The following is a 26,442-nucleotide window of genomic DNA, read 5'->3' on the forward strand; positions in this document are numbered from 1 at the left end:
TGGTAGGATACAGAGAATGGTGTCATGTGAACAGAACCAGTGTGACCCTTAAAGTCCACCTGATCTTGGCACTAAACAAGTGGAAAACTACTGGCTCACAGTGCTGTATCAGTTTATTATAGGCTGATAAGGGCCAAATTGATGTTGTCTTGTACTGTTTACTAAAGCATAATATTCAAGTTTACATGATTATAACCGAGCATATAAACTATTTTAAAATACAGTTTGCTGTGATTGACAAATCGGTTACAGTTTAATACAGTTTAATTAATCAACACTCGTCCAAACCATCCTTATCAGGTAGACTAAATGTGTCACTTATGTGACTCTCGAAATATACAAATAAAAGCATGCATTGTGCATGGGCAGAGGACATACACATATTCTGTTTATACACATATAGCTACAGACAAAGTCAGCCCTATAGTCAGTTCAATCTCAGTAAATTTACACAGGGATGAAATAGAAATGTCCCTCCATGTATTTACCATATCCAAAGTATCTACAAAAGTTAGAAAGACTATATTGCAACACCAGTAGGAATAACTCGAATAACACCCCTGACAGTCCTGTTGCAATGACACTCTTTTTGTTTCATAAAATAGTCACATTACAACTGGATTGAGGATCCTTTAGAAGCACAAGTTTCATTAAAAAAGCCACTTTGTAGACAAACACATTTTCTTGGTCTCCATGTTGTTTCAGCAATGATAAGACTTGTCGGACTCTGTAGTGTCTCGCAACAGTGCTGTGGTATTGAGTAATGCAATAAAAACCACCTTGGTTGAAAACACGTTCTCAGCAGTTTTTAGATGTCGTGGTGTCTTAGCTACGAGGTAAAACAAGTTCAGCTGTATAAGGCCAAAGTAAACTAAAAATAATCAAGGTCTATAGATTGTCTAAATGTATGGGGGGTATTAGCCAACAAGATTATAGAACTCAGTACAATCTCATTAAAAAACATTTTAAAAAGCACTATAACTCAAAAAGAGACTCTGAAACTGCATGGAAACAAATTATTTCACAGTAATTATTGGAAGTTATTCTGCAGCGTTGCTGACTCCATGATGTTTTCCATTTGCAGTTGCAAGTTCTTGTGTTCACCTGGTTTGAAATATTTTGGACACAATTTCTATTTTATTATGGGCGAATGTATTGCAGTTAATACAATAAGATAAGAGGATTTTTGTATGTAGTATTTTTTTTATAGTTTTTATTTTTAAGCTGTTTGTATAGTGTGCAAATAAAGGGAAAATGACAACAACCCACCTTTACACACATAAATTACACAATAAACATTCGGTATATATTGCAGTTCATTGTCTTTTCAGATAGCAGAAAGTGCTTCGTCATTGCAGGTCAGAATAAATAAATGGAACATTAAATTTCCATGAATGAAGAGGAAGGGGAAAAAATGCAACGTCATGTCTTGTCTCATAGCTTGACCACTGTCATGTGATATCCGCCTGAGCTCAGCGATTGGCTGTGTAAAAAATGCGTAGTGACATCACGTCTGTCACGAGGTCTGCCGTGGAGTATAAATACGTGGAGCGACGCTGCTTCCATTTCACACCAGGACAACCAGAGGAGTTCTTGCTTCAACAGTGTTTGAACGGAATTTCTTTCTTCGTCCCGCTTGTTATTATCTCAACTACTCTACATTCCGGACAAACCTCTACTCTACTTGAACACTACTGAAGAAAAGTCGACGTTAAGCTTTATTTTTTTACCGTTTTGTTAAGAAAACCAAGAGAAGAAACGTCCAGTCAAGATGGAGTCTCAGGTGCGTCAGAACTACCACCGCGACTGCGAGGCCGCCGTCAACCGCATGGTCAACATGGAGCTGTTCGCCTCCTACACCTACACCTCCATGGTGAGTAAACAACCACTACCTGTCAGTATGTGTGATGCTTATCTGCTGCTATTGATAGTTTATTCTCCACCCACATTAGCTGGCTGACAGACTTTGTGTTAAAAGGAGAAATGTTAAATACAATTGCTAATTAATTGCATATATTCTTTGTATATTATTATTATTATTATTAATGCAGCAGTTCAATAGTAGCTTGTTCTTTCTTCATTCCTCGGCTGTTTACGCGGACTGCTGCCAGATAAGGAGGGTTTTATCCCTATCCATAAATACAATTGCTAATTAATTGCATATATTCTGTGTATATTATTATTATTATTATTATTATTATTATTAATGCAGTTAAGCAGCAGTTCAATAATAGTTTGCTCTTTCTGCATTCCTCGGCTGTTTACACATAGTATGTTGCCAGATAAGGAGGGTTTTATCCCCCATCCACATCATTGAGTCTAAAAATGCTGTGTCCTGCTCATGCTGCTTTTTTTTTCTATTGTGTGATGTCTTGATAATTTACTCTCCACCCACATTAGCTGGCTCACAGACTTTGTGTTAAAAGGAGGAAATATTAAATACAATTTCTAATTAATTGCATATATTCTTTGTTTATTAGTAATGCAGTGCAATAGCAGTTTGCTCTTTATGCACTCCTCGGCTGTTTACGCTGACTGTTGTTGCCAGATAAGGAGTGTTTTTTATCCCCCATCCACCTCATTGAGTTAAAAAATGCTGTGTTGTACTCATACTAAATTGTTTTACCCTCATCATCTTCACACTTGTCTGTGTCCAGACCGACTAAACTTCCATGACTCGTGTGTCTGACCACCAGCTGGCTGCATAACTACTGTTTGTCACACTGGGTGATGTCTGCTAATCACATGTTTTTCACCTCTTTTGTCCCTCCCCAGGCCTTTTACTTCTCCCGTGACGATGTGGCCCTCAAAGGCTTCTCCCACTTCTTCAAGGAGAACAGTGACGAGGAGAGGGAGCACGCTCAGAAGCTGCTGTCCTTCCAGAACAACAGGGGAGGACGCATCTGCCTCCAGGACGTCAAGGTCGGTGCAGACTGGAGGACTGGTCCCTGTTGTTGTTGTCTTTGCATGTCTTGCCACACCCTGTCTGTCTTGTACAGATAAACTAGGATTAACATGCCGTGTTGTTGTGACACTCGTTCCCTCCCATTTACCACCAATTCTTGGAAGTCTGTAAGAACTGTAGTTGTTATTGTACAGGATTGATCCTCGTAATCTACTATATTGATGCATCTCTCAGCTCTATGCTTGCCTGAATGAAACCATTTCCTCAGTTATCATCAAACACCAGAGCTAATCCTCTGCGTCTATGAGACAGAGGGTGACGTGTACTGGTGTAGCAACTGTTGACTCGGATCATTGTGCTCTGTGTGTGTGTACACAAGGCCTAATGTAATGATTGTTCAGTCTGCTATAATTGAATGTTTTTCCTCCGTAGAAACCGGAGCGTGATGAGTGGGGGAGCGGGCTGGAGGCCATGAAGTGCGCCCTGCAGCTGGAGAAGAATGTCAACCAGTCTCTGCTGGACCTGCACAAACTGGCCTCAGAGCATGTGGACCCTCATGTAAGTATGACTAGTCTTATTAATGCTGACAGGTTTGCAAAAAGAGGGTCCTGGATAAATGACAAACTTGTGTGCTCATTAGTACGTGTAGTAAACTTTCTCTCCTCCTGTCCTTAGATGTGTGACTTCCTGGAGACCCACTACCTGAACGAGCAGGTGGAGGCCATCAAGAAGCTGGGAGACCACATTTCCAACCTTACCCGCATGGGAGACGACAAGATGGCGGAGTACTTGTTTGACAAGCACACCCTGGAGGCCAAGAGCTAAACACAAAGTCCCGGGATTAAGCCTGGAGTGAAAATGTTTATGAACACAGGCTTTGAAACTAAACACGTCCTTCTGCTCCAGTTGTTCATTCACTGAGCGTAAATTTATATCTAATCTGCTTAACACATAAAGTTGACGTGTTCTCGTATGTTCTGGTGGTGTCGCTGTTTTTTTAAATGTCATGTTGAAGGATGGCTATTTATCAGGTTATGGCTTTGCCCTCTTTACCTATAAACCTCCTCTTGTGACATTTCTAAAGATTGTGACTGAATGTTTCTGATCTGTTCGTAATCTGAATAAACATTTTGAGCTGGACTCTGGTGTCTGTCGTCATCTGTTACATGACCTGTTCATTTTGACCTAAAAGCTGTAGGTAATGTTAACCCACTGAATCACTAAATCAACAGTGATTCTTTAGTTTGTAAAATGTGCACACTACCTACTCATAACTGACAGTCTGTTAAACTCAACTGATAATTCAAAATTTAAATAGTTGTTTTTTTTTTATGAGCCTGCATACACTTATGTATAGAATATATCTACCTTTGAACAGACTATGTTGTTAGAGGCTAGGATCACCTCAATTTGTAAAATTATTTTTATTTCAAGCTAAAAATGTAACACTGAAGCTGGTTTGAATGCCATACTCAACTTAAGTAGCAATAGCACAATGTAGACCTAGAAGTCCTGCATTCAATAAATAAAGGCATAGTAGGTCGAGAAAAAAGTCAGTCTGTCACAGAAGACAAGGTATATAAAAAGTCAGAATAACATCACAAGTCAGTCGAAAAAATAAGTCAGTATAGAATGTCGAAATCATTTTAAAGTCATACTAGAGTATGCAAAAAAAAAGCATATATGTTGAAAAAATAAAAGAATGTATAGTATGTCAAAAAAAATATGTCATAGTATGAAAGAGACAGTGATTTTGACACCTTCAACTCATTCTTTAATCACACAAATAAATCCTCTGACTAAATCCTCTGACCACATAACCCATTTATTCAGAGATCACAAAAGGCTTTTCCCACTGTGGGCTGTTCAAGACACTTCCATTAGTTGTTATAGTTCTTGAAGGTACAGTAAAGCTAGGCACTTGTTGGACACCTGTCTGTGGCAATAACTGACTGCTCACTAAACCCCTCCCCCCAAACAGTTACCGTAACTAGTTACGGTAGCTTTTCCAAAACCAAGAACACGTGCATAATGAATGTAAAGTGAAGTGAATTAAATGAGTTAGTGTTTTTTATTAAATCAACTTTAATTAATAGAACGTGTCAGTTTTTTCAACATATAGTGATGAAGCGAATACAGATACATAATATGATCTTTTTGTGACGACTTCATTAATTTCCTATAATAATGTTAGAGCCAAAATCATTTTTTTGTTATTGTGGTTAAAAAAATAAATGTAATTTATGGTGTTGTTTGATTGCTGCTAAACCGTCCCGTTAGAACAGGTGTGGGCCTCCTTTGTGTGTGTCAAGCGGGAGACCAAATTGTTTTTTTGACCACAGTAAAAAATTTGTTTTTGAAAGGCTAAACGCCAACAAATATGGACTGCAGCAGAATATTTTGTTAGATTTTGCTTCCAAGTAGCAAACAATGTATATCTTTTTAAACAGTTTTATATACAGACTTTTGTATAGATTATCCAGCAATTGTGTTATTCTGATTTTAGTTATACATGAGCAAACCTAAGTTTGACAACCTCAGAGCAGACAAATCCTGGGGCACCCCCAGTGATCTTTGGCGCACCTCTAGAGGGGGCCCAGACCCCAGGTTGGAAACCACTGGATTAAACAGTGTTTATCTGCTTTGACGCAAACATCAAATGTTAACATGTCCTTAGTTTACAAAAAATATTTTCAGATTGAGCGGACGGTTTGAAAGTACATTGTAATTCATTTATCGTTACTTTAACTAAAGTACGTAGAAATTTGGATAGAAAACATGGATTTGTCACTGAATCATTGGTGTCAATCCTGGGTATCTCTCCGCCAAACTTCCTGGTTGAACACTGTATGAAGATGAGCTGATATTCAAGTATCTTAGCACAATTGACACCAATAAGCACATGACACTGACAGCTGATTTTCAACTAACCTCACAAACTCCCCCTGGATGCGTGTATATTTGTGTCATTTTCTATGTTTCCCTCTGTCCTCTAGCCTCTTCTCTTTTTAAGCATCTCCATATACATGCCGAGCGACTTCTGAATGGAGTCCTTGGTGATGAAGTTGACAAAGTGTTTGATGTCATCCTCCCTGTTGGATGTTAGCTTGTCGATGGTTGGCTTCCTCATCATGGACTTGGTGATCTGTCTGGCGTGGTCTGTAAAGTCAACAGATGAACAATTAGCTCCAAAAGTGGAGTGAAGTTTTTCTGCCTCTGCATTAATGCTGGTACTGGTAACTTGATTGGTAGCGCCAATAGGTAGTAGGGCTGTAAATCACCAGTTTCAACAATACGTTATTTGCCGATATCACAAAATCTGCCATGATACGATTTAGATTTGATTCATTTCAGGGGAGTTTGTTTTTCCGATGTATCTGCGACTTCCACAACATTTACAAAGCACAATAGTGGTTATTTTGACCATGGTTGATGAAACGTTGTTGGTATCTATATGGAGGGAAACCCCTCCTCCTCTTACAGCCCGGACACACGAGGAACGTCAGGAGTGCTTCGTTTGGTTAAGGAAGAGGCATTTAGGAGTGGTGACAGGGAGGGCTTTAAAGAGGCTAAATACGCGTTTGGCAAGGCGGTGAGGGAGGCCAAACGGCAGTATTCAGAGAAACTACAAGAACAGTTCTCAGCCAGTGATTCTGCCTCAGTCTGGAAAGGGCTGAGACAGATCACAAACTATAAGCCCAAACCGTCCCACTCCACGAATGACCTCCGACTGGCAAATGAGCTGAATGAGTTTTACTGCAGATTTGACAGACGTAGTGACGGTCCTGGCTGCATCTCCTCTCCCCCCAGCCATCAGCCATCAGCAGTTAACACAAGCACCCCCCAGCTTTCTCCACAAGCACCCAGCCTGTGCACACCCCTCCCCCCCTTCACACCTCTGTCCATCCAAGAGGAGGAAGTCAACAGGCTCTTCAAAGGACAAAACCCCCGCAAAGCAGCCGGCCCAGACTCTGTCTCACCTGCAACCCTGAAACACTGTGCAGACCAGTTGTCTCCAGTGTTTACAGGGATTTTCAACACCTCCCTGGAAAACTGCAGGGTGCCGTCCTGCTTCAAAGCCTCCACCATCATCCCGGTCCCCAAGAAGCCAAGGATCACAGGTCTTCAGGACTACAGACCCGTCGCTCTGACCTCTGTGATAATGAAGACCTTTGAACGACTTGTGCTCCAACACCTAAAGACAATAACCAACCCCCTGCTGGACCCACTGCAGTTCGCCTACAGACCTAACAGATCTGTAGACGACGCAGTAAATTTAGCCCTTCATTACATTCTCCAGCACCTGGACTCCCCTGGCTCCTATGCCAGGATCCTGTTTGTGGACTTCAGTTCCGCATTCAACACCATCAGCCCAGCTCTGCTACAGGACAAGCTTTCCCTGCTGAGCGTGCCTGACTCCACCTGCAGGTGGATCACTGACTTTCTAACTGACAGGAGTCAGCACGTAAGGCTGGGGAAGAAAGTCTCCGACACCCAGACCATCAGCACCGGTGCCCCCCAAGGCTGCGTTCTCTCCCCACTGCTCTTCTCCCTGTACACCAACGGCTGCACCTCCAGACACCAATCTGTCAAGCTCCTTAAGTTTGCAGACGACACCACCCTCATCGGCCTCATCTCCGAGGGTGACGAGTCTGCCTACAGATGGGAGGTTGACCATCTGGCATCCTGGTGCAGCCAGAACCACATGGAGCTGAACGCCCTGAAGACAGTGGAGATGGCAGTGGACTTCAGGAGGAACTCAGCCCCGCTCCCCCCCCTCATCCTGCGCGGCTCCCCAGTCAACACGGCGGAGTCGTTCCGTTTCCTGGGCACGACCATCGCCCAGGACCTCAAGTGGGAGCTGAACATCAGCTCCCTCATCAGTAAGGCCCAGCAGAGGATGTACTTCCTGAGGCAGTTGAAGAAATTCAACCTGCCACAGACCATGATGGTGCACTTTTACTCGGCCATCATCGAGTCCATCCTCACCTCCTCCATCACCGTCTGGTTCGCCGCTGCCACCGCCAGGGACAAGGCCAGGCTGCAGCGGGTCATCCGTGCTGCAGAGAAGGCGATCGGCTGCAACCTTACCTCCCTCCAGGAGCTGTACACCTCCAGGACCTTAAGGAGGGTAGGGAAGATTGTGGCCGACCCCTCCCATCCTGGACACCATCTTTTTCATACTCTGCCATCTGGCGGGAGGTTAAGGTCTATCAGGACCAAAACCTCACGCCATAAAAACAGTTTCTTCCCCATGGCAGTGGGGCTCTCCAACAGCCCATCCGCCCCCCTGTGACTGTCTCTCCCTCACACACACACTACTCGAAACTGTAGTAATGTAACTGATATGATGTTAATATACAGTCAATAGCTCACTTTCCCTGTCTGTTGCTGCTGTGAGATGCGCGCGGCACCGCGTCAGGCAGTGTGGCTGATCTAACCTGTTAACACGGACGCCGAAATAAAAAACAACAGGTAACGCAGCCGCCACGTGCTCCTGACGTTCCTGGTGTGTCCGGGCTGTTAGGCATGTCTAGCGGAAATTTGCTTCGCATTACTCGCTTTTTCGTGTGAACAAACACTGAAGCTAAAGAACCAAAGTCCAAGAGTATAAAAATGTAGCTGCACTGGCCAGTTCACTGATCATGTATGCTATAACAGCTGTCAATATACCTGGAATAGCCAACCACTTGGTCATGGCCTGCATGGCTGTGGTGAGGACCTGGTCTTCAGGTACCACCTGGTCCACCATTCCTATCTTCAGGGCCTCAGACGGGTTGTAGAGCAAACCCAACTGCAGAGCCAACTCTGTGTTTCGGTGGCCCACTGTGTTCGTCATGGTGTCCTTAAACCTGCAGACAATCAGGTGACACAGTACAGGGGATCAGCAGAGTTGTTTGATTTACTGTAAATAACAACTGTAGACTGTATGAAATATGGATGCAGTCTCCGTGACGTCCCCCCTAGGGTTCTGAAGAGCCGTTGTGAAGCTCAAAGTGGGTCAAAACGGTCATCTGTGTTGTCATACTTATAACTCCTTACCAAAACGGCGCTACGATGCCCAGCTGCGTCTCATTAAGGCCGATGCTGTAACGTGGGCTGTCCGCCATTATCCTGTAGTCACACGTAAGAGACATAAGACAGCCCCCTGCAGGACTGGAACCCTGTGGAAGGAGTGACGCAGCCATTTTATTATTTTTCTGCTGATGATGTTCGAGTTGTTCTTCAACCACAGTGACTACCAGAGGGTTGGTGGGTGGGTAGGTTTATACGTACATTGATTGCAGCTATAGTGACCATGTTGGAGCTGTAGAGCTTCAGCCACATCTCCTGAACGGCTCTCCAGAACTCTCCACAGCGCTCTGGACTACTCCCGTACATCTCCATGATGTCCAGCCCGGCTGAGAATACCTTGGGCTGGCTCTGGATTGAAACGACAAACACACACTCAGGGTAAACGGTCAATGTGTGCTGCAATGTATAAAAAAAATTTAAAGAGAGAAAATGCTAGCCGTACTGATTAAATAACATTTTAAAATATTAAAGAGTATTTTCTATAACGCAATTACAAGCATTATTATAATGCCCCCTGTGAAAATGGCAAGACCAACATTTACCCTAACTTTGGAGCGTCATTTCTCAATGTGACGTGGATGGTACCAATGGATTCCTTAGGTTTTATAGTTTCATATAATACCAGTACCTTCACCTTATCTCTAAAACTGAGCCGGCTACAGCCTCTGAAAGACAGTAAAGTCGGTCAAACAATGAGGTTATACAGTACCGAGGTGAGGATGAGGCCTCTGCACTTTTTGTCCATCTCCAGCTTCTCTACACCGATGCAGAACTCCGTGAGGAAATCTAAACTGAGGCTGTTGACCGGGGGACTCTGCATGCGCATCACAGCCACACCTACAGAGAGACAGAGACGCTCATCTTTTACCTCAATGCTTTGACAAAAAATCCATCTCAAGAGGAAAATAAATGATGTGAAAGGGTAAAAATGATAACAGGGAACTTGAAGTCTCAGCTCTAATTGTGTTTTATAGTTTATAATGTGATGTGAAGGCCAACAGCAATATGTAATTTACATTTCCCTGTCGCCGGCTGTCTCTTGGTAGGTTCGGTAAAGAACAGAGAGACATGAACGGCTCAGACTCTCCTGGGAGCCTTTACACAGGTCTGTCCCATGTAATGATGTCACCCTGAATTACAATCAAATTAAGCCAAGTTCACATTACACAACTTGTTGTCTTGTAATCGGGAGTCTTGAAGTCGTCGTGGTTTTCACACTACATGACTGACCGGCATCAGGGCATCACACACTACAAGATCTTTGACCAGGAGGAATCCCTGATGAGATCTCCAAACAACGGTTTGTCACGATAACACAGGCAAGAAGTGACGGGTGTATATGATTGTTGATGTTCTCGTTGGCACCCGTGTTCACATCATATTAGCCGGTTTCCACACGTCTTTACTGTTTATAGTTTCCTCTATGTGCAACAAAAAAATTTGATCCGAGTTGAAAATGTAACACAAACAGTAAAGTTCCTATTGCTACAGGCGACCCCTCCTCCAGGTTTCCCCTCAACCCATGTCTAGCTCTCTCATTGGATGTAGTTCCCCGACAGGTCCAGATATTCAGCATGCTGGACAAAGAGTATAGAAGCAAACAGGTGAAACTCCGGTGCTTTTTTGACAACAGCCACTTGATGGTGCTGCCGTAGCGCTGCCGCCATTCTGGACTGAAAATGCCAATGAGTCTGTGGCCATGGATGTATGAAGAGCCGTCTGTAAATCAGAGGATCTTTTTTTTTTTTTTTTTTAGGTAAATCAACTCCCCTGTACAAACACTTAAACAGCCCTCATTTTGTCACAGCATTATGTCCTAAAAGTTGTAAAATCAACTAATAGCTGAATCTAGTTATTTTCCTCGGCATACTGAACATGCATCAGACCCACGGAATTGCACCGCCATGCACGCTTATATTACATATGTGGTTCTGCCAGCTTGCTGCCAGCTGTATGCGGCTGTATAATGGATATATTGGCTGTAATTCATCACTTTTATTATCTTCTAATACACCCATATTAACGTCTCTGTTCCCAAACAACCGGCTATTAGCCAGTAGCTGGTAGTGCTAGTAGCATGACATAAACAGAATTAAATGGGAGTTGTAGGCTATTTACTAACACAGGACACAACCTCTTCTACATCCATGGTCTGTGGTCTGTTGGACTCCATTTTGGATCCTTGATATGAAAAAGATTGAGACTGCTCTCAAAATCTGTGTGCTGGATTTTTCTAACTTCCATTTAAGTCCATCACTCACTTTATGCTCCTCTGGGAAGCAGCCAGGCAAAAAGTTTAACAAATACATAAGTAAATAGTTATAATAATACGCATATTTATGATATTTTTTTCATTGTTCCACAAAGGCCATTTGGGTAGAGACATTAAATATATGATAACTAAAAAAGAAATAATTTAGTTTTACTTTTGTACAGCACTTTGTAGCCGGACGTTACTTTCAGTCCAAAATGGCGGAAGCGTAGCTTTGCTGCTGGGGGCTGATGTTGCAATGGAACGAACAATTGACCTTCACTTCTTAGCAATATACATTCTTTGTGCTCGATATCTGGAATGTGTCTGCGAGGCACCGGCAAGCCTCTCGATTTGACTCTGATCTGGAGCTTTTGCCCAGGAGCTCCAAAAACTGTGGGAAGTGTCTGAGTGGAAAATCAGGGCCAAAGTCGAGTAGTGTAGGCATTAGCAATTGTTTTCCCCCTGATCAAAGAAACAGGAACAAAAGTGTACTGATCTGTTAGCAAAATATTTACCAGTGCTTTGGTCAAAATCCACTTCTATCTTAGGAGAGGTGGAGTTGTTCCTCCGCTGAGCGACGAGGACAGGAGACACACATACTCTGCCATGACTGCTGCAGGAAGACCGCTGGGAAAGAAGAGCTGCACACACACACACACAAATACAAACACACACACACACACAAACAAACAAACACACACACAAACACACAAACACACAGTGTTAGTGGCTGGGAGGTAGATCTGTTAAATGCAGTACATATCCACTATATCTAGTACATATCTGCAAATCAGAAAATCTAAACTTATAATTATAACAACTTACAGTTTAGTTATGGATTGATGGCACATACTGATCAAGCTTCTAAGAATTACACTTGAGAATGATGGAGTAAAAAGGTTTTACTAACAGGACAGAAAGACCCAGTAACTTTATAGGAGCAGCTCTGGGTGATAAGATTAACCATATGGTCAGAGGAGGAAAAACCCTTCATCTGCCATATTGTTCATTCTTAAATAATAATAATAATAATAATAATAAAAACATTTGACTACTTTTATTTCTGCAAAGACAAATGTAATTGAATTTTTTTTTTTAAAGTACATTGTATTTGTGTGAAATCTTGAATGTCTTCAGTAGCAATTAATATGTTAAATGAACAACAATCTAATATATTTCTAACATATAGATACATATAATAGAAAAGTGGTTGGAAGGAAACATGAGGAAAACTAAACTGGAGCAGGAAAGAAATTCTGCGGCTGGTTGACGAGAAACATCAGAGAAACAGATAGTAAAGGGAATTTACTAGCACACTGACAAGTGCAAGATGTATAGAAAGTGATAGCAAACAAATTACATATAAGCTTTATTCTTGGTTTTGCACCCTTTATAAATGGAAGGACAAAAACCTGTCACCTGTCCTGTCCTGTGACCTTTGTCCCAGTTCCTGTAGAGCACAGCTAACAGAGCTAACAGCCGGAGACCTGAAGGTAATTTGTAATATTCAAGACACTACGCTGGAATAATAGGTTCATACACATGCAGACATACCGGACAAGCCGCACTTGCTCCTCAATGCAGCTCTCAATGCCATGTTGTCCTGCTCAGAGACTCTGGATGGAGACAGGAGACACTACAGAGGGATAGCAGCCGACAACACACTGCTACTTCCACCAATAGCAAGACTTCTTCTTCTTCTTCTTCTCTCGTAATTTGCGGCAGACTAGACGCATCAGAGGCGCATTGCTGCCCTCCACAGGTCACCTGTAGATCTCCATTGGTTGGGTTAAATCCTCATGTAGAGTCCTGTGAGACGAAGCTAGTCGATTACAGCCTTTGTTGTTTCACTGTTCTCAGCAGTGGAAATGTTTCTAGGTAGGGCTGTGGTGCCACATCCAATCAATCTCAGCCAACATCCCGGTATGCAAAAAAGTGAAGGTATCAAAAACACACTACTACTTTGCAGTTAAATAATTAACAATTACTTTATTCCAACAGGAAGAGTAAATAATGCTTTGAAAAACACAACAGTATAACTCAGTGGTGGAATGTAACTAATTACTTATATACAATTTTGAGGTACTTTACTTGAGTATTTCCATGTTCTGATACTTTCTACTTCTACTCCACTACATCTCAGAGGGAAATATTAGACTTTCAACTCCACTACATTGATTTAATAACTTTAGTTACTTTACAGAGTCAGATTATTAATACAAAATATAATCAACTAATAAACGATGATGTATTATTATAGATTCAACTACCCAGCAGTATATAAAGTCATTGAAATGAGCTCCACCTTTACCAGCTGCAACATTAAAGTGATGAACACATTAATGCATCAATAAGTAATAATAAAGGTTCATCTTATCTTATCTTATCTCAAGTATAATACAATAATATACATTATTCTACATAATGTGTACTTTTATGTTTGGTACTTTAAGTATATTCATATGCTAATATTTTTGCACTTTTACTTAAGAAGGATTTTGAATGCAAGATTTCTACATGGTAGTATTGCTACTTTTACTGAAGTTCAAGATCTGAGTACTTCTTCCACCACTGCATGTATTATAATACAATAATAAACATGTAATATAATACTAATGTAATATAACAATATAACATGTAATAGAAAATGTTTACTTAATGTGATGCCCCTAGTGACCTTGCTTTGTTTGGTAAGCCAATAGTGAGGTAAAGATCAGGGGAAGTAAACATGAAGTGTAATTAGGAAAACTGCCGTTAAGTCCTGAAGCTATTCAGACACCTGAATGTACATCAACATGGGACTCTAGTGCTCTGAGGTGTAGGCATAGTAATACTGGTGTTACACTGTTGTTAAGTCCTGAAGCTATTCAGACACCTGAATGTACATCAACATGGGACTCTAGTGCTCTGAGGTGTAGGCATAGTAATACTGGTGTTACACTGTTGTTAAGTCCTGAAGCTATTCAGACACCTGAATGTACATAAGCATGGGACTCTAGTGCTCTGAGGTGTAGGCATAGTAAACTCCAGCAACACCAACACAAGCGCAATAGTGTAGTCCGCAGCAAACAGCAAAATAACAATCTCATCATCATCACACTTTACCTGCTGCTATCTGGAGATATACACCAGTGCCCAGGCCCGAACACTGGAAATACCCTCAACAAAGACGAGAAACGCAGTATTCCTGTCTCTCAGGTACGTAGTTATCACAGTGGAAGCACGATGATTGAATTCATACACCAACCTAATTTGCTGCCTCACGTCTGTTGTCCGGGGACTGAGGATGGGCTGGTGGAGGTGCGCCGGCTGGGAGGTGGATCTGTCGGAGCAGGGGAGCGGAGACCTGGGGCGCTGGGGGCTGTTGGCGTGGGCGACAGGAGTGTTGGAGACTGGGATCGACCACCTGTGGCCGCGCAAGGCGAAGGGGAAGCCGCGGTAGCCATGGGGAAAGTGTCTGCCTTCCCGCAACACGTCTCTAACCTGACTGACTCCTGCTGTCCAGCAGACCCGGAGGTCGGGTGTTGTGTTCAAGGTCATCGCGTCAGTAGGAAAAACCTCCTTGCGCACAAAACCAGTATTAACCCTGTTTTAAAAAAACACCGCAAACTAAACTTCTTCAGAACTGTTAATCAATCTCTAGTGATCTGGGATCAGCAACATAAACCCAAGGGTGTTTTTGGAGGACATATTAACATCCGTAGCCTCACCCCTAAAGCTGATCAAGTCCATCATCTTCTTTACAACTCTAATTTAGATTTTTTTATGCCTGTCAGAGACATGGTTACACAGCAACTCTCCATCAGCTGCATTGCATGTGCCAGGCTACAAAATCTTTAGACAAGATCGATCTAATGGCAGAGGGGGTGGGGTCATGATTTATATCAGAGATCATTTTAAATGTCAACAAATATGCTGGCCTTTTAATCATGACTTAGAATGTCTTGGACTGAATGTAATGCTCTCTCCTGAAATGTCCTTCATGCTCATTGTTGTATATCGTCCACCTTCTTCTAATAATGATTTCTACACCACATTTAAAAAACTGCTTCAAGCATGTGATTTCAAAAAAGAAGTAATACTATTTGGGGATCTCAATTGTAACTGGTTTGACAAGACAAATAGGAAAGCCCTTAAACAGATAATGGATAGTTTAGATTTTATGCAAATCACAGAAGGACCAACCAGAATAACTACATCTTCCCAGACACAGATAGACTTATTATTCAGCAATAAGCCCGGGAGAGTTGTTAAAACGTTTAATTTCATTACTGGTCTATCTGACCATAATTTAATATTAATGTCCAGAAAACTCACAAAGAAGCGTTTCCATCATTCTCACAAACCTATGGAACAACTTAGAATCCCAAAGAGAGAATTTGTAAATTTTGAAAGAGCAGTGCAACAGACCAATTGGGTAGATATACTAACTAGGAACAATGTTGAAGCAGACTGTAGATTGTTTGCAACCAAGTTAGGCAATTTAGTCAAGGAGTTCACCAGAAAAGTCAAAAACAGGGGAAAAAATAAAAACAACACACTTCCCTGGCTCAATAATGATATATTTAACTTGATGAAAGAAAGAGATCTCTCACTGAAAAGAGCTCTGAAAACTAAATCAATTATTGATAGGCATAGGTTCACTTCGTTACGCAACAAAGTTATGAAAGCCATTAGAAATGCCAAAGCCAACTTTTTTATAACAATTATTAACGAGGCTATAGGTAACACTAAACTGATTTGGGAACAAATTAAGAACTTAATGGGAATCAACCACATGCCTAAGAAACAGTTAGAGCTGAAAATAAATGACAGGCTAATACAAGATCCAGCACAAATTGCCTCAGCCTTTAATAAATATTTTATTGACTCTGTGGCTGAGATTGCACAAACTTTTCCTTCAGCAACAGAAAACATTATTAAAACTGATAATAGTAAGACCTCTTTTTGTATTCAACCCATCTCTGAACTAAAAACTAAGGCAATAATTAATTCTCTTAAAACTTCAACGGCCAAGGATATATACAGGATGGATTCAGCAATACTCAAATCTCTGAAAGACCATCTAGCTTGTCCTATTTCACAAATCATAAATTTATCAATATTGCAGGGAGCATTTCCAAGTGCCTGGAAGACTGCAATCGTATCTCCTATTTTTAAATCAGATGACCCCCAGAACATCAGTAACTACCGCCCAATTAGCATTTTACCTGTAGTATCCAAGGTTGCTGAAAAGTGGATATCAGAGCAGCTCGTCTCTTTCTTGAATACTAGTCAATTTAATCTTCATCCCATGCAGTTTGGCTTTAGGGCCAACTACTCCACTGAAACAGCCAACTGCCTTTTCTTAGAAAAGGTTCGAGCAATGGTCGACAAAGGAGGTATTGTTGGTGCAGTGTTCTTAGATCTGCGCAAAGCCTTCGACACAGTCAACCATAAGCTCCTTCTGGCCAAACTGTCCACTTTCAACTTCTCCCCATTAGCACTTAGCTGGTTTGAATCTTACCTGACTGGTAGATGTCAACATGTTATTGTTAACAAACAACTTTCTCCAGCTCTTGAGTTGTACACTGGAGTACCACAAGGGTCAATACTCGGTCCACTACTGTTTTCTTTATATATCAATGACCTGCCATCTGTCTGTCCCGATGTGGTAACCCAGCTATATGCGGATGACACTGTGATATATGTGCATGCCAGGACAAAGCAGTTGGCAGCTGCTAAACTCACTTCAGCGTTAGAGCAGATCTCTAAATGGCTAAACTGCTCCTGCCTCCAACTTAATCCAAAACAAACTGTAGGAATGTTCTTTACTAAACGGCAATGTAACATCGTGCCGAATATAACAATCTCAGGTGATAATATTGATATTGTGTCAGAGGTCAAATATCTGGGAATCATTATTGACTCCAATCTAACCTTTAAAACACACATAAAAAAAGTAAATCAAAGAGTTAAGTTTAGTTTAGCGAATTTTAAATATATAAGAAACACAATGACTTTTAATGCCGCCAAATTATATGTGAACGCCATGATCATGTCGCATCTAACATACTGCCTCACAAGCTGGGGACAAACCAATGGCTCAACACTGAAGCCATTGGAAACCCTGTACAAGCAAACCCTTAAAGTTTTGGACCAGAAACCGAACAGCTCACATCATTGTACCATCCTACGCAAACACTAACTTCTGAGCTGGGAAGTTGTAATAAAATACAGGAGCATCTGTCTGGTCTTTAAAATCCTGCATAATTTAGCTCCTCCTTCACTTAATTCATTCATTCATAAACCAACGCAATAATACCGGTCAGATCACTAGAAGCACCACACGTGGTGATTTATCGGTCCCATTCAGGAAAAGCACATTTGGTCAGTTATCATTCTCTGTTAGAGCACTACAAAATTGGAACTCACTTCCCACCCATATTAAAGATATACACACATACTCCACTTTTACATCCAAGTTAAAAACATGGTTTGCCGACAATTACACCTGCGTACACTAACATATGGCTGTGTGTTATTTGCGTCATGATCATGGATGCTGCCTGTCTATACGTGCTGTCTGTCTGCATCCCTGAATGTGATTGTACTGATGTTTTATTGTATGTTTCGATTATATGTGCTGTCTCTGCATGATTGTACTGTTGTTTTACTGTTCTCTTTTATCTTTATTGATCTATCTTGTTTCTTCTCTGTCTTAACTCTTTCCTTTTAATCAATGTGCTGTAATGTATTGTTTTTTTTTAGGGTGCCTATTGTCATCGGGCCGGGGACTACAGCTGGATATTAGCTATGTTGGCTAAAGCTGCCCTTTTTACTGTTATTGCTACAGTCAATTAATTGGGATTGTCCACGATATAATAAACTAATAAACTAAACTAGACTAAACTTCCGCTTCAAAACTCTCTCACCTTACTCAAAAGGCACAACCACAACACATCCACAGATATTAATACTACATAAAATACAGTTAACAAGAAGAACAATTCAATTAATTTACCTGTCTCAACAATTTAGTTTGAGTTGCTAATTTGTCATCAGACTCCTTGATGTGCAATTATATTCATTGTGTGCAATATACTCACTGTTGTTTACAGTATGTTTATATAATTCACTTTTTTTAAACGTTTTTTCAGCGTTTTTATACCACATTCATGAGCCAGATGCAATGTAATTGTATTCTGCAGTGCATTTAGCCTGTGTACAGTCTGAATAACAATTAAATTAATCTTGAATCTTCAATAACAACTAGGCCTCTTCTAGAAATTGACCTGGTGGATTGTGTTTAATAACTACTTTATCTGCAATATTATCCAAATCTGATTGTCTCTTCTCTTTCCTTTTTAAAATTCTAAACAGATATAATTGTGATGTGCTCTATGATAATCATTCACTTTGATGACAAGGCACATTTAGGCTTTTACAGACTGTTGGAAGTGAGCAACTCATCTTTCTAACAACAGCTTTATCAGCATCTAGATCGTTAGCATGCTGTCTGTGAACCTCTGGACCAGGGTCCATGTTCCTCTTCTGCAGCTGGTTGAAAAGTATGTCCACCTGTGGCATGATCTTGTGGAACAATGTCAGGAAAAAACAGAAAGCCTCGTCTTCAAGCATCCTCACAAAGCCCCCAGCCTCTCTGGGGATGTGTGATGTTGCCTGCTGCATGATGCGGTTCAGCTGATGCCGATGATTTTCATAGACATGGATCTTAAGCTGGACTCCGCTGGTGCTCCTCCATCACAGTGTTGCCTGAAAACGCCAGGGTTGACCGAGTAATCGGTCTCGTCATGCCCACGCAAGGCCAACTCAAAAGCACCACAAAACCTCACAATCGATTATTTTGAATAAAATGTGCCGTTTTTTATCCACCTCCTCGTTGAGTCAGACAGGCAGAGGGGAGTCAGACAGGTAGAGGGGAGTCAGACAGGCAGAGAGGAGTCAGACAGGTAGAGGGGAGTCAGACAGGCAGAGGGGAATCAGACAGGTAGAGGGGAGTCAGACAGGTAGAGGGGAGTCAGACAGGCAGAGGGGAATCAGACAGGTAGAGGGGAGTCAGACAGGTAGAGGGGAGTCAGACAGGCAGAGGGGAATCAGACAGGTAGAGGGGAGTCAGACAGGTAGAGGGGAGTCAGACAGGCAGAGGGGAATCAGACAGGTAGAGGGGAGTCAGACAGGTAGAGGGGAGTCAGACAGGCAGAGAGGAGTCAGACAGGCAGAGGGGAGTCAGACAGGTAGAGAGGAGTCAGACAGGTAGAGGGGAGTCAGACAGGCAGAGGGGAGTCAGACAGGTAGAGGGGAGTCAGACAGGCAGTGGGGAGTCAGTCTGAGAATATGATGACATTACCTGGTCTGACTTCCTCCACACACCCAAAGTTTCCACAGGATTGCTACCAGCTCTGTAGTGAAGACTGACATATAGTGTGATATCCGTTTTCCATGTTGTATCTGTAACTGTGGGATGCTTATTCCTATTGCAGCTTTTCCATTGTTCATGTTTTTTGGAGCCATCAGTGTAAATCTGTGTGTAGTCGGCCCATTTCAAAGGCAAGACTGCATATCGCAACCTGGTATTAAACAGGCACCGGTTCTTAATTATTAATTAAGACCTGAGTATCGATAAGCTCCAATGTTATCGGTTCTTTTATCGATACTTTTAAATGTTTTGGTGTAATTTATTATCACGCTGCAGCACGCATCTCCTCTGCTATCTCTGTTGGGCTGAGCTCCTCCTTACTTCCTTTTGGCCACATCCAGACACATTGGGAAGACTAGCCCACTGCAGGTCTCAGGACTCGGGGGGGCCAGGGGGTGTACAGGGAAAGAAATTCAGCCCTGGGCTTATCGACTGGGACCACGTGGACTCAGGAACAGACTCAGGAAGAAGCTTGACGACGGCGGGGACGGGCCGACTCAGCTGTTGTATTGTTTAAGTTACTGTGACAGAGTCTCATTCTGTTAAATATTACTATGGCGAGGGGTGTGACAATGTGGCGGTGGTTGACGAACTGGGAATGAGAATGGGCTGTACACTCTGCTTATTGGCTGTGGAGCCCAAAGGCTGTCTGCTGACGCTCAGAAACATCCCGAACACTACTGAAGCGTTTTGCTGCCACACCAGGAAAAAAAGACAAGAACGGATCACGTTATGATGTGAAAAGATTCTTGTTATAACAAGAAGTTTTTCACATTATTACGACATACAAACTTATCACTTTATACAATATACTATTTATCTTGTCATAACATGAAACTTTTTATGTTAAAACGTGATAACTTATTGTTATAACATAAAATGTTTCACGTTATAACAATATGATACTGATCCGTTTTTGTTTGTTTTCTGGTGTGGCAGCAATACACTGCTGAACACAGCAAAACTAGAATTACCGCCTTGCGGTTGTACGCCTCCGCCAACCAGTGAAGTTACAGTTTACATCCACGTCTGTCCAAAATCTCATCACTTCATCATTTAGTCCTGTTAAACATTTATGTGAAATCATCACAATTAGCATATGAGTTCTTGAGTTATGGCCAAAAATGTGTTTTGTGAGGTCACAATGACCTTGACCTTTGACCACCAAAATCAAATGCAGATACAGACACCACCACACACTTCTAGTGGCTCATGAATGATGATAGAGAGGGATTATTTTAGTATCGAGTTTATACATTATTTTTTTTTATTTTTAGAAAATTCCTGCATAATATACCTTTAAGTGGGAATGTACGGTACCGTAGGAATAGAAATGCAGGACTTTTGCTTGTAATGGAGTATTTTTATATTGCCGTATCGGTTTTACTTAAATAAAGCATCTGAATACTTCCTCCACCACTCCCTGTTGCTACTGTATATATTAAAGCAGGGGTTCTCAAACTTTTTGGGGCCAGGGACCCCTTTACAGGGGAGAACATTTTCAAAGGACCCCTTCTTAATCATAACACCGATTAAGCATAATGCTTACTACCATTTGTACTCTTAGATACCATTGGAACTATTTGTATTCTAAAACTTTTCAACCTTAATACTTCAGAGCTATTTCATAGTGATAAACAGAAACACATTTCAATTTGAATCACGTTAAGATCAGATAAAATGAGAATCCTTCATTAGTCCCACAGCGATGTAAAATACAATGCCAGTTAGCATTGTAACAACAGAGAAATAATCAACAAAACACAAATTTCAGAACTCCCCCCCCCGCCGGCCCCCGAATTTATTACACATATTTGTGTGCTGAAAAAATGTACAGTTGGTTTGTGTGTGTGTGTGTGTAAATTATAATAACTGACTAAGCATTTTAAAAAGGATTTCCTGATTAGATTTATTTGTTTTAGACAAATCCAATACAATTCATACAGCATTATGGGATTTAAAAAAAGCACAAATGTGACAGAAGCAGCTATTGGAGAAATTACAATTTTATAGAACAAAATACATTATCACGCTTAATTCGGTTTCTTTTCAATTTGGAATCTAATAAATTACAAAATTAAAGCTCTTTAAGCATCTTCTTTTGAACCTTGTATCCTTTACATTCAAGTAGTCCCAAGTTAAATGACACTCTTTTACACCCTTAAAGAATTTTTATTTAAAAGGTACAGGGAACTGAAAATCATGAGTTTGTAGAAAGGCAATAATTGTGTTGGTTAATTGTGATGGTTGATGGGTTTTCTTTGCAAGTACAATAAAACATGAATATTTTTGGCTTATTTTCACCATTAAAATTACAAGGATTTTATTCCACGAGACAAAGAAAAACGTGATGATTTGTATAACTTAATATACTTTGCACAGCACATCGCCTGCATAATTATGGATAAAGTTCCCTGTACTTTCAATGAACCTTTAGGGTTGATTTAAATGTAGTCATTCCCTGATGAACATTATGAATCACGACCGTTTATTGCTACACATTCCAAGCTTATTGCTTAATAACTATAAACATGAGCTAGAGTTCTGGACTAAACAAAGACTACAATGAAAACTGTAACAGAAAGCAGGCACGGTCATGTTACCAATCAAGTTATTGCTCATTTAGTGCATGATTGCTTTGTAAAGTCATTTCACCATAGAAATGCAGTTCAAATAGATAAAAAAAATACATTTTATGAAGAAAAATAAAGATCCAGCAACAGCAATGACACTTCATCTCCCATGTGGCTACAAGCTACTAAAACCAAAAAAAGATGTATCTGAGATATGTGATCCATCGTGTGATGACACCAATATAGAAAAACACTGGTTTACCTACAGGACGGAGTTCACACAGCACATATAGACCATCAGTCGTAGATCCAGTGGCTGCTGCTGTCCTCCCAGCAGTGAAGTTCGTTCTGTCGGAACCACAGAGAGATTTCCTTCTGGGCGCTCTCCACGGAGTCGCTGCCGTGGATCACGTTCCTGGAACGCAGAACCAAACCACAAACATGTTCAGGACATTCAGGCACAGTCAGACCCCATTCAGCTTCTTTTTGAGCATTTAGTTAATTTAGTTCATTTTCCTTTTTTTTATCCAGGGATTCAAAATACTGTAGATATCAGAAGTACCATTAGAAGCAGAATAGCAACTGTTTGCAACACCTGGATCAGGTGATAAGTCATCACCTATATTAAACACGAAAAAGATCTTAGAGGGAACGCAGTTTAGTTATTGACACCGTGGAAAGCCAAAGTGTGCCCGGTCATGTCTGTGACAGGTTTATCACAATCAGCTTTTTACATTCACGCCATCTTTCCAAAATGTTGCCAATTTAGGAACATTATTGAAAAGGTTAATGGGGTTGGGAAACATTCTTTATAACATGCTATACTATGACTTTGTTATGACATTTTTGATGACATGCTATACTATGACTTTAATACTCTTTATGACTATAGGGGTGTAAGAAAATTGTGTACACCATTGTGTATGGTGATATGTTTTGTGATACTGTACAGATTCTCAAAAACACTATCGATTTCTAATTAATAGTTTAACTGCAAAGATGAACTCAGTCAATACTTTATTTCATTTGAAAAGAGATGCATCCTCTCAGTGTATGTGCCCTCTATTTACAGAATACATATTGACTTGTCATAGTACAAAAATCTCAGGTGTAAATGATAAAATTGATGATGGCTTTATTCCATTCAGCGTCCTGGTATTGTGCATGCTGGCTCACTGTCATAATCTCATGGCCTACCTTCCTGCAGGAATCGTTAATGTTATTAGTAACACCTGTGTTTTTCCTACTATGACAAGTCAAAATGTCTGCTGTAAATAATGCTCGTTATCCTTCACATTTTCCCTCAGAGGAGAACTGAATCATCTTACCTGCCCACTTCCACACAGTAATCTCCTCGGACTGTTCCAGGGTGCGAGTCAGCAGGGTTGGTCTCTCCCAACATCTTACGTGCAGTCTTGACCACGTCCAAACCCTCCCACACCTGAACAAACACGGAAATGTACATGACTACAGCATGCAGAACTGTATCACAAATATCACATTCATGTATGGAGACTGAAGAGAAAATTAATACTCATTCAAAATAAGCAACTTTGCCTCAATATTTTCATCCAGAGAACCATAAAACACAACGCACCGTTTTCATTCAACAGCAATTCATTTTCCTGCTTTTGACTGTATCATGTTTGACTGTACTATGACTTATTATGCAAGTTATCAGCCAAACCAAAAGCCCTCTGAATTTGTGAAAGCCTCTAGTGTTGTGTGGACATGTGTAAAGTACGTGGGAGAATCTCACCATTGCTACAACTGGTCCAGAGCTCATGTAGCTCATCAGTGCCCTGAAGAAAGGCTTACTCCTCAGTTCCCAGTAGTGTTCCCTCAGAAGACCCTCAGACGCCTGATGACACACAAGACAGACAAATATATAATAATATCATTCACTTATTATATTAGCCGTGGTCATTTATTTGGACTATGAATCAATCTACAGCACAAATACCTGCACAAGTTTGAGGCCCACCAGTTTGAACCCTCTCTTCTCAAAGCGACGCACGATTTCTCCAACCAGTCTCCGCTGCACGCCATCAGGTTTTACGGCGATGAAGGTGCGCTCATTCACGCCGGTCCAGCCTATAGGACCAGAGATCACATACAGCAAAAGAATTAAGGTAAAAATGTTTATAGAGTAAACGACGACAGGCACCACACACACAACCTGGAGCAGCTTGCATGCACCTCAGTATAGACTGGAGGAAGTGGCATCATTAAGATAAGATACAAGATAAGATATTCCTTTATTAGTCCCACAGTGGGGAAATGTGCAGTGTTACAGCAGCAAAGGGGATAGTGCAAAAAACAAGAAGCATCGGTAAAAAGTAAGATATAACACGGTGCAAAAAAAGCAAAACTAAAATGAAACAATATGAACAATTTAAATAGAGGGAAATATTAAAAATAGGAACAATAAATACAGTATTGACTATTAAAACAATTGTACAGGTGGAAAATGATATTGCACAGTGAAAATGAAATTCCAAATTCATTCAAGAGATGGTGGCGAAGAAAAATGCTGACAAAACTGGAGTTGTGCAAGGTGGTCAGTGACAACTGAAACACTAGTGAGAGCTGTGTTTACGTTTGCATTTATAAGTATATAATCCACGCTGGAGGTATATTTGGCTTGCCTCTGCACCCTGTGGATAACACACAACAATCCACCCCATGCAGCAGTGCACACACAGCTTTGAACTTCACAAAAAAACACATGCGTCTCCTCAATTGTCAGTTATTTGTTAGTTTTACGAGCCACTGGTCGGTTCACTAATACTACTTTCAGGTCTGGACGAGCAGTCCTGATTGTATAACCTCCTGATATACAAGCAGGGTATATACAGCCTGACCCCTGCACTTTGCCAACAGTTTATGCAGCAACCCTCTCAATCAAAACAGGCTTCATCTTAGTTATTATTTGAACCTATATGGTGCATCTCACCAGATTCTTCAATCCGTGCATGTTTAACCATCAGATCTTCAAGTCCATGCAGATCTCTCTGTGACCTTTTCCTAGGCCCCATTGCAGTCAGTGCTCCTCCTGCAGCAGCCTGTCAGCTCTCACAGGCTGCACATGAACTACACCAGTGGAAGACGCTACTAACACCGGAGCTATTAATAGGATGATGAATCAACTTATTCTACAGGAGGGAGGACACATGAACACATGGGCTCTGCTGCTGCTGCTGCTGCTAGTCACACAAAGCTGGGAGTTTAGTTATCTAGTAGTTAAACCCACACAGTTAGTCACAATTCAAGCCTCCGTTGCTTCTGTTTAACATACAATTAGTTACAAAGTTGCTGAAGGCTTCACGACACCATAGTTTCACCGGTTAGCTCCGCTCCTTCCTGTAGCAAGCCGCCGATCCCGGTGAGGTCCCGGTGAGGAAACGTTAGCATCTCCTGCTCACACATGGTGGAAACGGTGAGCATTTGATCCGCTGTGACAGTCAGACTGAGTGATAATGAATTAATGAATGACACATGAAGTATAAAGAGAGATGGCACCAACCTGACTGGAAGTAGTAAGAGAGTATAGACAGAAACAGGCAGATCATTTTGGAGGTGGACGAGGAGGAGGAGGAGGACGGAAGAAACGAGGACGCACGCACGCACGTTCAAGGAATGCTTCCCAATGCGCGGGCACGTGGACTCATGAGGAGCAAATCATATGCAAATCTATGGAAGTCCACTTCCGCCGGAAATAAACAAAAAGTTCGAAATGATTAAATTAAACAAATTATGGTAAATAACAATTAAGTGATGTCATATAATGATAATAATTATTATTATTATTATCTGCATCATATAATAATAATTATTATTATTATCTGCAACATATACTACTGCTACTAATAATAATAATTATTATTATATGACATCACTTAATTGCTATTTACCATAATTATTGTAATTTAATAATTTCGAACTTTTAATAATAATAATAATATTATTATTATTATTATTATTATAATAGCAAAGCATACGCAAATATTTGGAAGTCCACTTCCTCCTGGACATAAAAAGTTTGAAATTATTAAATTAAGATAATAATGGTAAATAAAAATTAAGTGATGTCATATATAATAATAATAATAATAATAATAATAATAATAATAATAATAGCAAATCATATGCAAATATTTGGAAGTCCACTTCCAACAGGAAATAAACAAGTTCAAAAGATAAAATTTAAATAACA

General features: G+C 40.9%; 3 protein-coding genes across 5 annotated transcripts; 1 reads left to right on the forward strand and 2 right to left on the reverse strand.

Annotated features, from left to right (window-relative positions):
* Window positions 1-1,556: 1,556 nt before the first annotated feature.
* LOC141780102 (ferritin, middle subunit) lies at window positions 1,557-4,045 on the forward strand. Its single transcript, XM_074655192.1, has 4 exons — window positions 1,557-1,873; window positions 2,776-2,922; window positions 3,338-3,463; window positions 3,581-4,045. The coding sequence occupies exons 1-4, from the start codon at window positions 1,772-1,774 to the stop codon at window positions 3,728-3,730; spliced, it is 525 nt and encodes a 174-aa protein (XP_074511293.1). The 5' UTR covers window positions 1,557-1,771; the 3' UTR covers window positions 3,731-4,045.
* Window positions 4,046-4,894: 849 nt separating this feature from the next.
* On the reverse strand, window positions 4,895-12,949 carry LOC141780091 (enoyl-CoA delta isomerase 1, mitochondrial-like). 2 transcript variants are annotated; one of them, XR_012596543.1, is made up of 8 exons: window positions 12,789-12,949; window positions 11,750-11,875; window positions 9,690-9,817; window positions 9,182-9,328; window positions 8,948-9,069; window positions 8,579-8,757; window positions 5,556-6,064; window positions 4,895-5,490 (listed from the first exon to the last, which is right to left on the reverse strand). XR_012596543.1 is itself a non-coding variant. In XM_074655180.1 (7 exons), exons 1-7 carry the CDS (start codon window positions 12,829-12,831, stop codon window positions 5,898-5,900), a joined length of 912 nt encoding a protein of 303 aa, XP_074511281.1. In that variant the 5' UTR covers window positions 12,832-12,949; the 3' UTR covers window positions 5,527-5,897. The 2 variants fall into 2 exon arrangements, 1 of the variants encoding a protein (XP_074511281.1); XM_074655180.1 differs by lacking the exon at window positions 4,895-5,490 and having other exon boundaries at window positions 5,527-6,064.
* An 8,587-nt stretch (window positions 12,950-21,536) lies between these two features.
* On the reverse strand, window positions 21,537-25,914 carry nme3 (NME/NM23 nucleoside diphosphate kinase 3). 2 transcript variants are annotated; one of them, XM_074655133.1, is made up of 5 exons: window positions 25,753-25,914; window positions 24,190-24,320; window positions 23,986-24,087; window positions 23,555-23,667; window positions 21,537-22,641 (listed from the first exon to the last, which is right to left on the reverse strand). In XM_074655133.1, the coding sequence occupies exons 1-5, from the start codon at window positions 25,796-25,798 to the stop codon at window positions 22,524-22,526; spliced, it is 510 nt and encodes a 169-aa protein (XP_074511234.1). In that variant the 5' UTR covers window positions 25,799-25,914; the 3' UTR covers window positions 21,537-22,523. The 2 variants fall into 2 exon arrangements, with proteins under 2 accessions (XP_074511234.1, XP_074511233.1); XM_074655132.1 differs by lacking the exon at window positions 25,753-25,914 and adding an exon at window positions 25,183-25,420.
* Between the last annotated feature and the right edge of the window lie 528 nt (window positions 25,915-26,442).

Source organism: Sebastes fasciatus, chromosome 13 (assembly GCF_043250625.1).
Source record: "Sebastes fasciatus isolate fSebFas1 chromosome 13, fSebFas1.pri, whole genome shotgun sequence".
In the NCBI taxonomy this organism is placed as follows: Eukaryota; Metazoa; Chordata; class Actinopteri; order Perciformes; family Sebastidae; genus Sebastes; species Sebastes fasciatus.

Excerpts from the sequence above, each read along its gene's own strand:
- LOC141780102 (XM_074655192.1), top strand. The coding sequence starts at position 1,772 with ATGGAGTCTCAGGTGCGTCAGAACTACCACCGCGACTGCGAGGCCGCC. Across the intron at positions 1,874-2,775 it reads CCTACACCTACACCTCCATG|GCCTTTTACTTCTCCCGTGA; the intron begins GTGAGTAAACAA and ends GTCCCTCCCCAG. Across the intron at positions 3,464-3,580 it reads CAGAGCATGTGGACCCTCAT|ATGTGTGACTTCCTGGAGAC; the intron begins GTAAGTATGACT and ends TCCTGTCCTTAG.
- LOC141780091 (XM_074655180.1), bottom strand. The coding sequence starts at position 12,831 with ATGGCATTGAGAGCTGCATTGAGGAGCAAGTGCGGCTTGTCCG. Across the intron at positions 11,876-12,788 it reads GAGCAAGTGCGGCTTGTCCG|CTCTTCTTTCCCAGCGGTCT; the intron begins GTATGTCTGCAT and ends GTGTGTGTGCAG. Across the intron at positions 8,758-8,947 it reads GGCATCGTAGCGCCGTTTTG|GTTTAAGGACACCATGACGA; the intron begins GTAAGGAGTTAT and ends GATTGTCTGCAG.
- nme3 (XM_074655132.1), bottom strand. The coding sequence starts at position 25,264 with ATGGGGCCTAGGAAAAGGTCACAGAGAGATCTGCATGGACTTGAAGAT. Across the intron at positions 24,321-25,182 it reads TGCACGGATTGAAGAATCTG|GCTGGACCGGCGTGAATGAG; the intron begins GTGAGATGCACC and ends CTGGTCCTATAG. Across the intron at positions 23,668-23,985 it reads CTGGACCAGTTGTAGCAATG|GTGTGGGAGGGTTTGGACGT; the intron begins GTGAGATTCTCC and ends GTGTTTGTTCAG.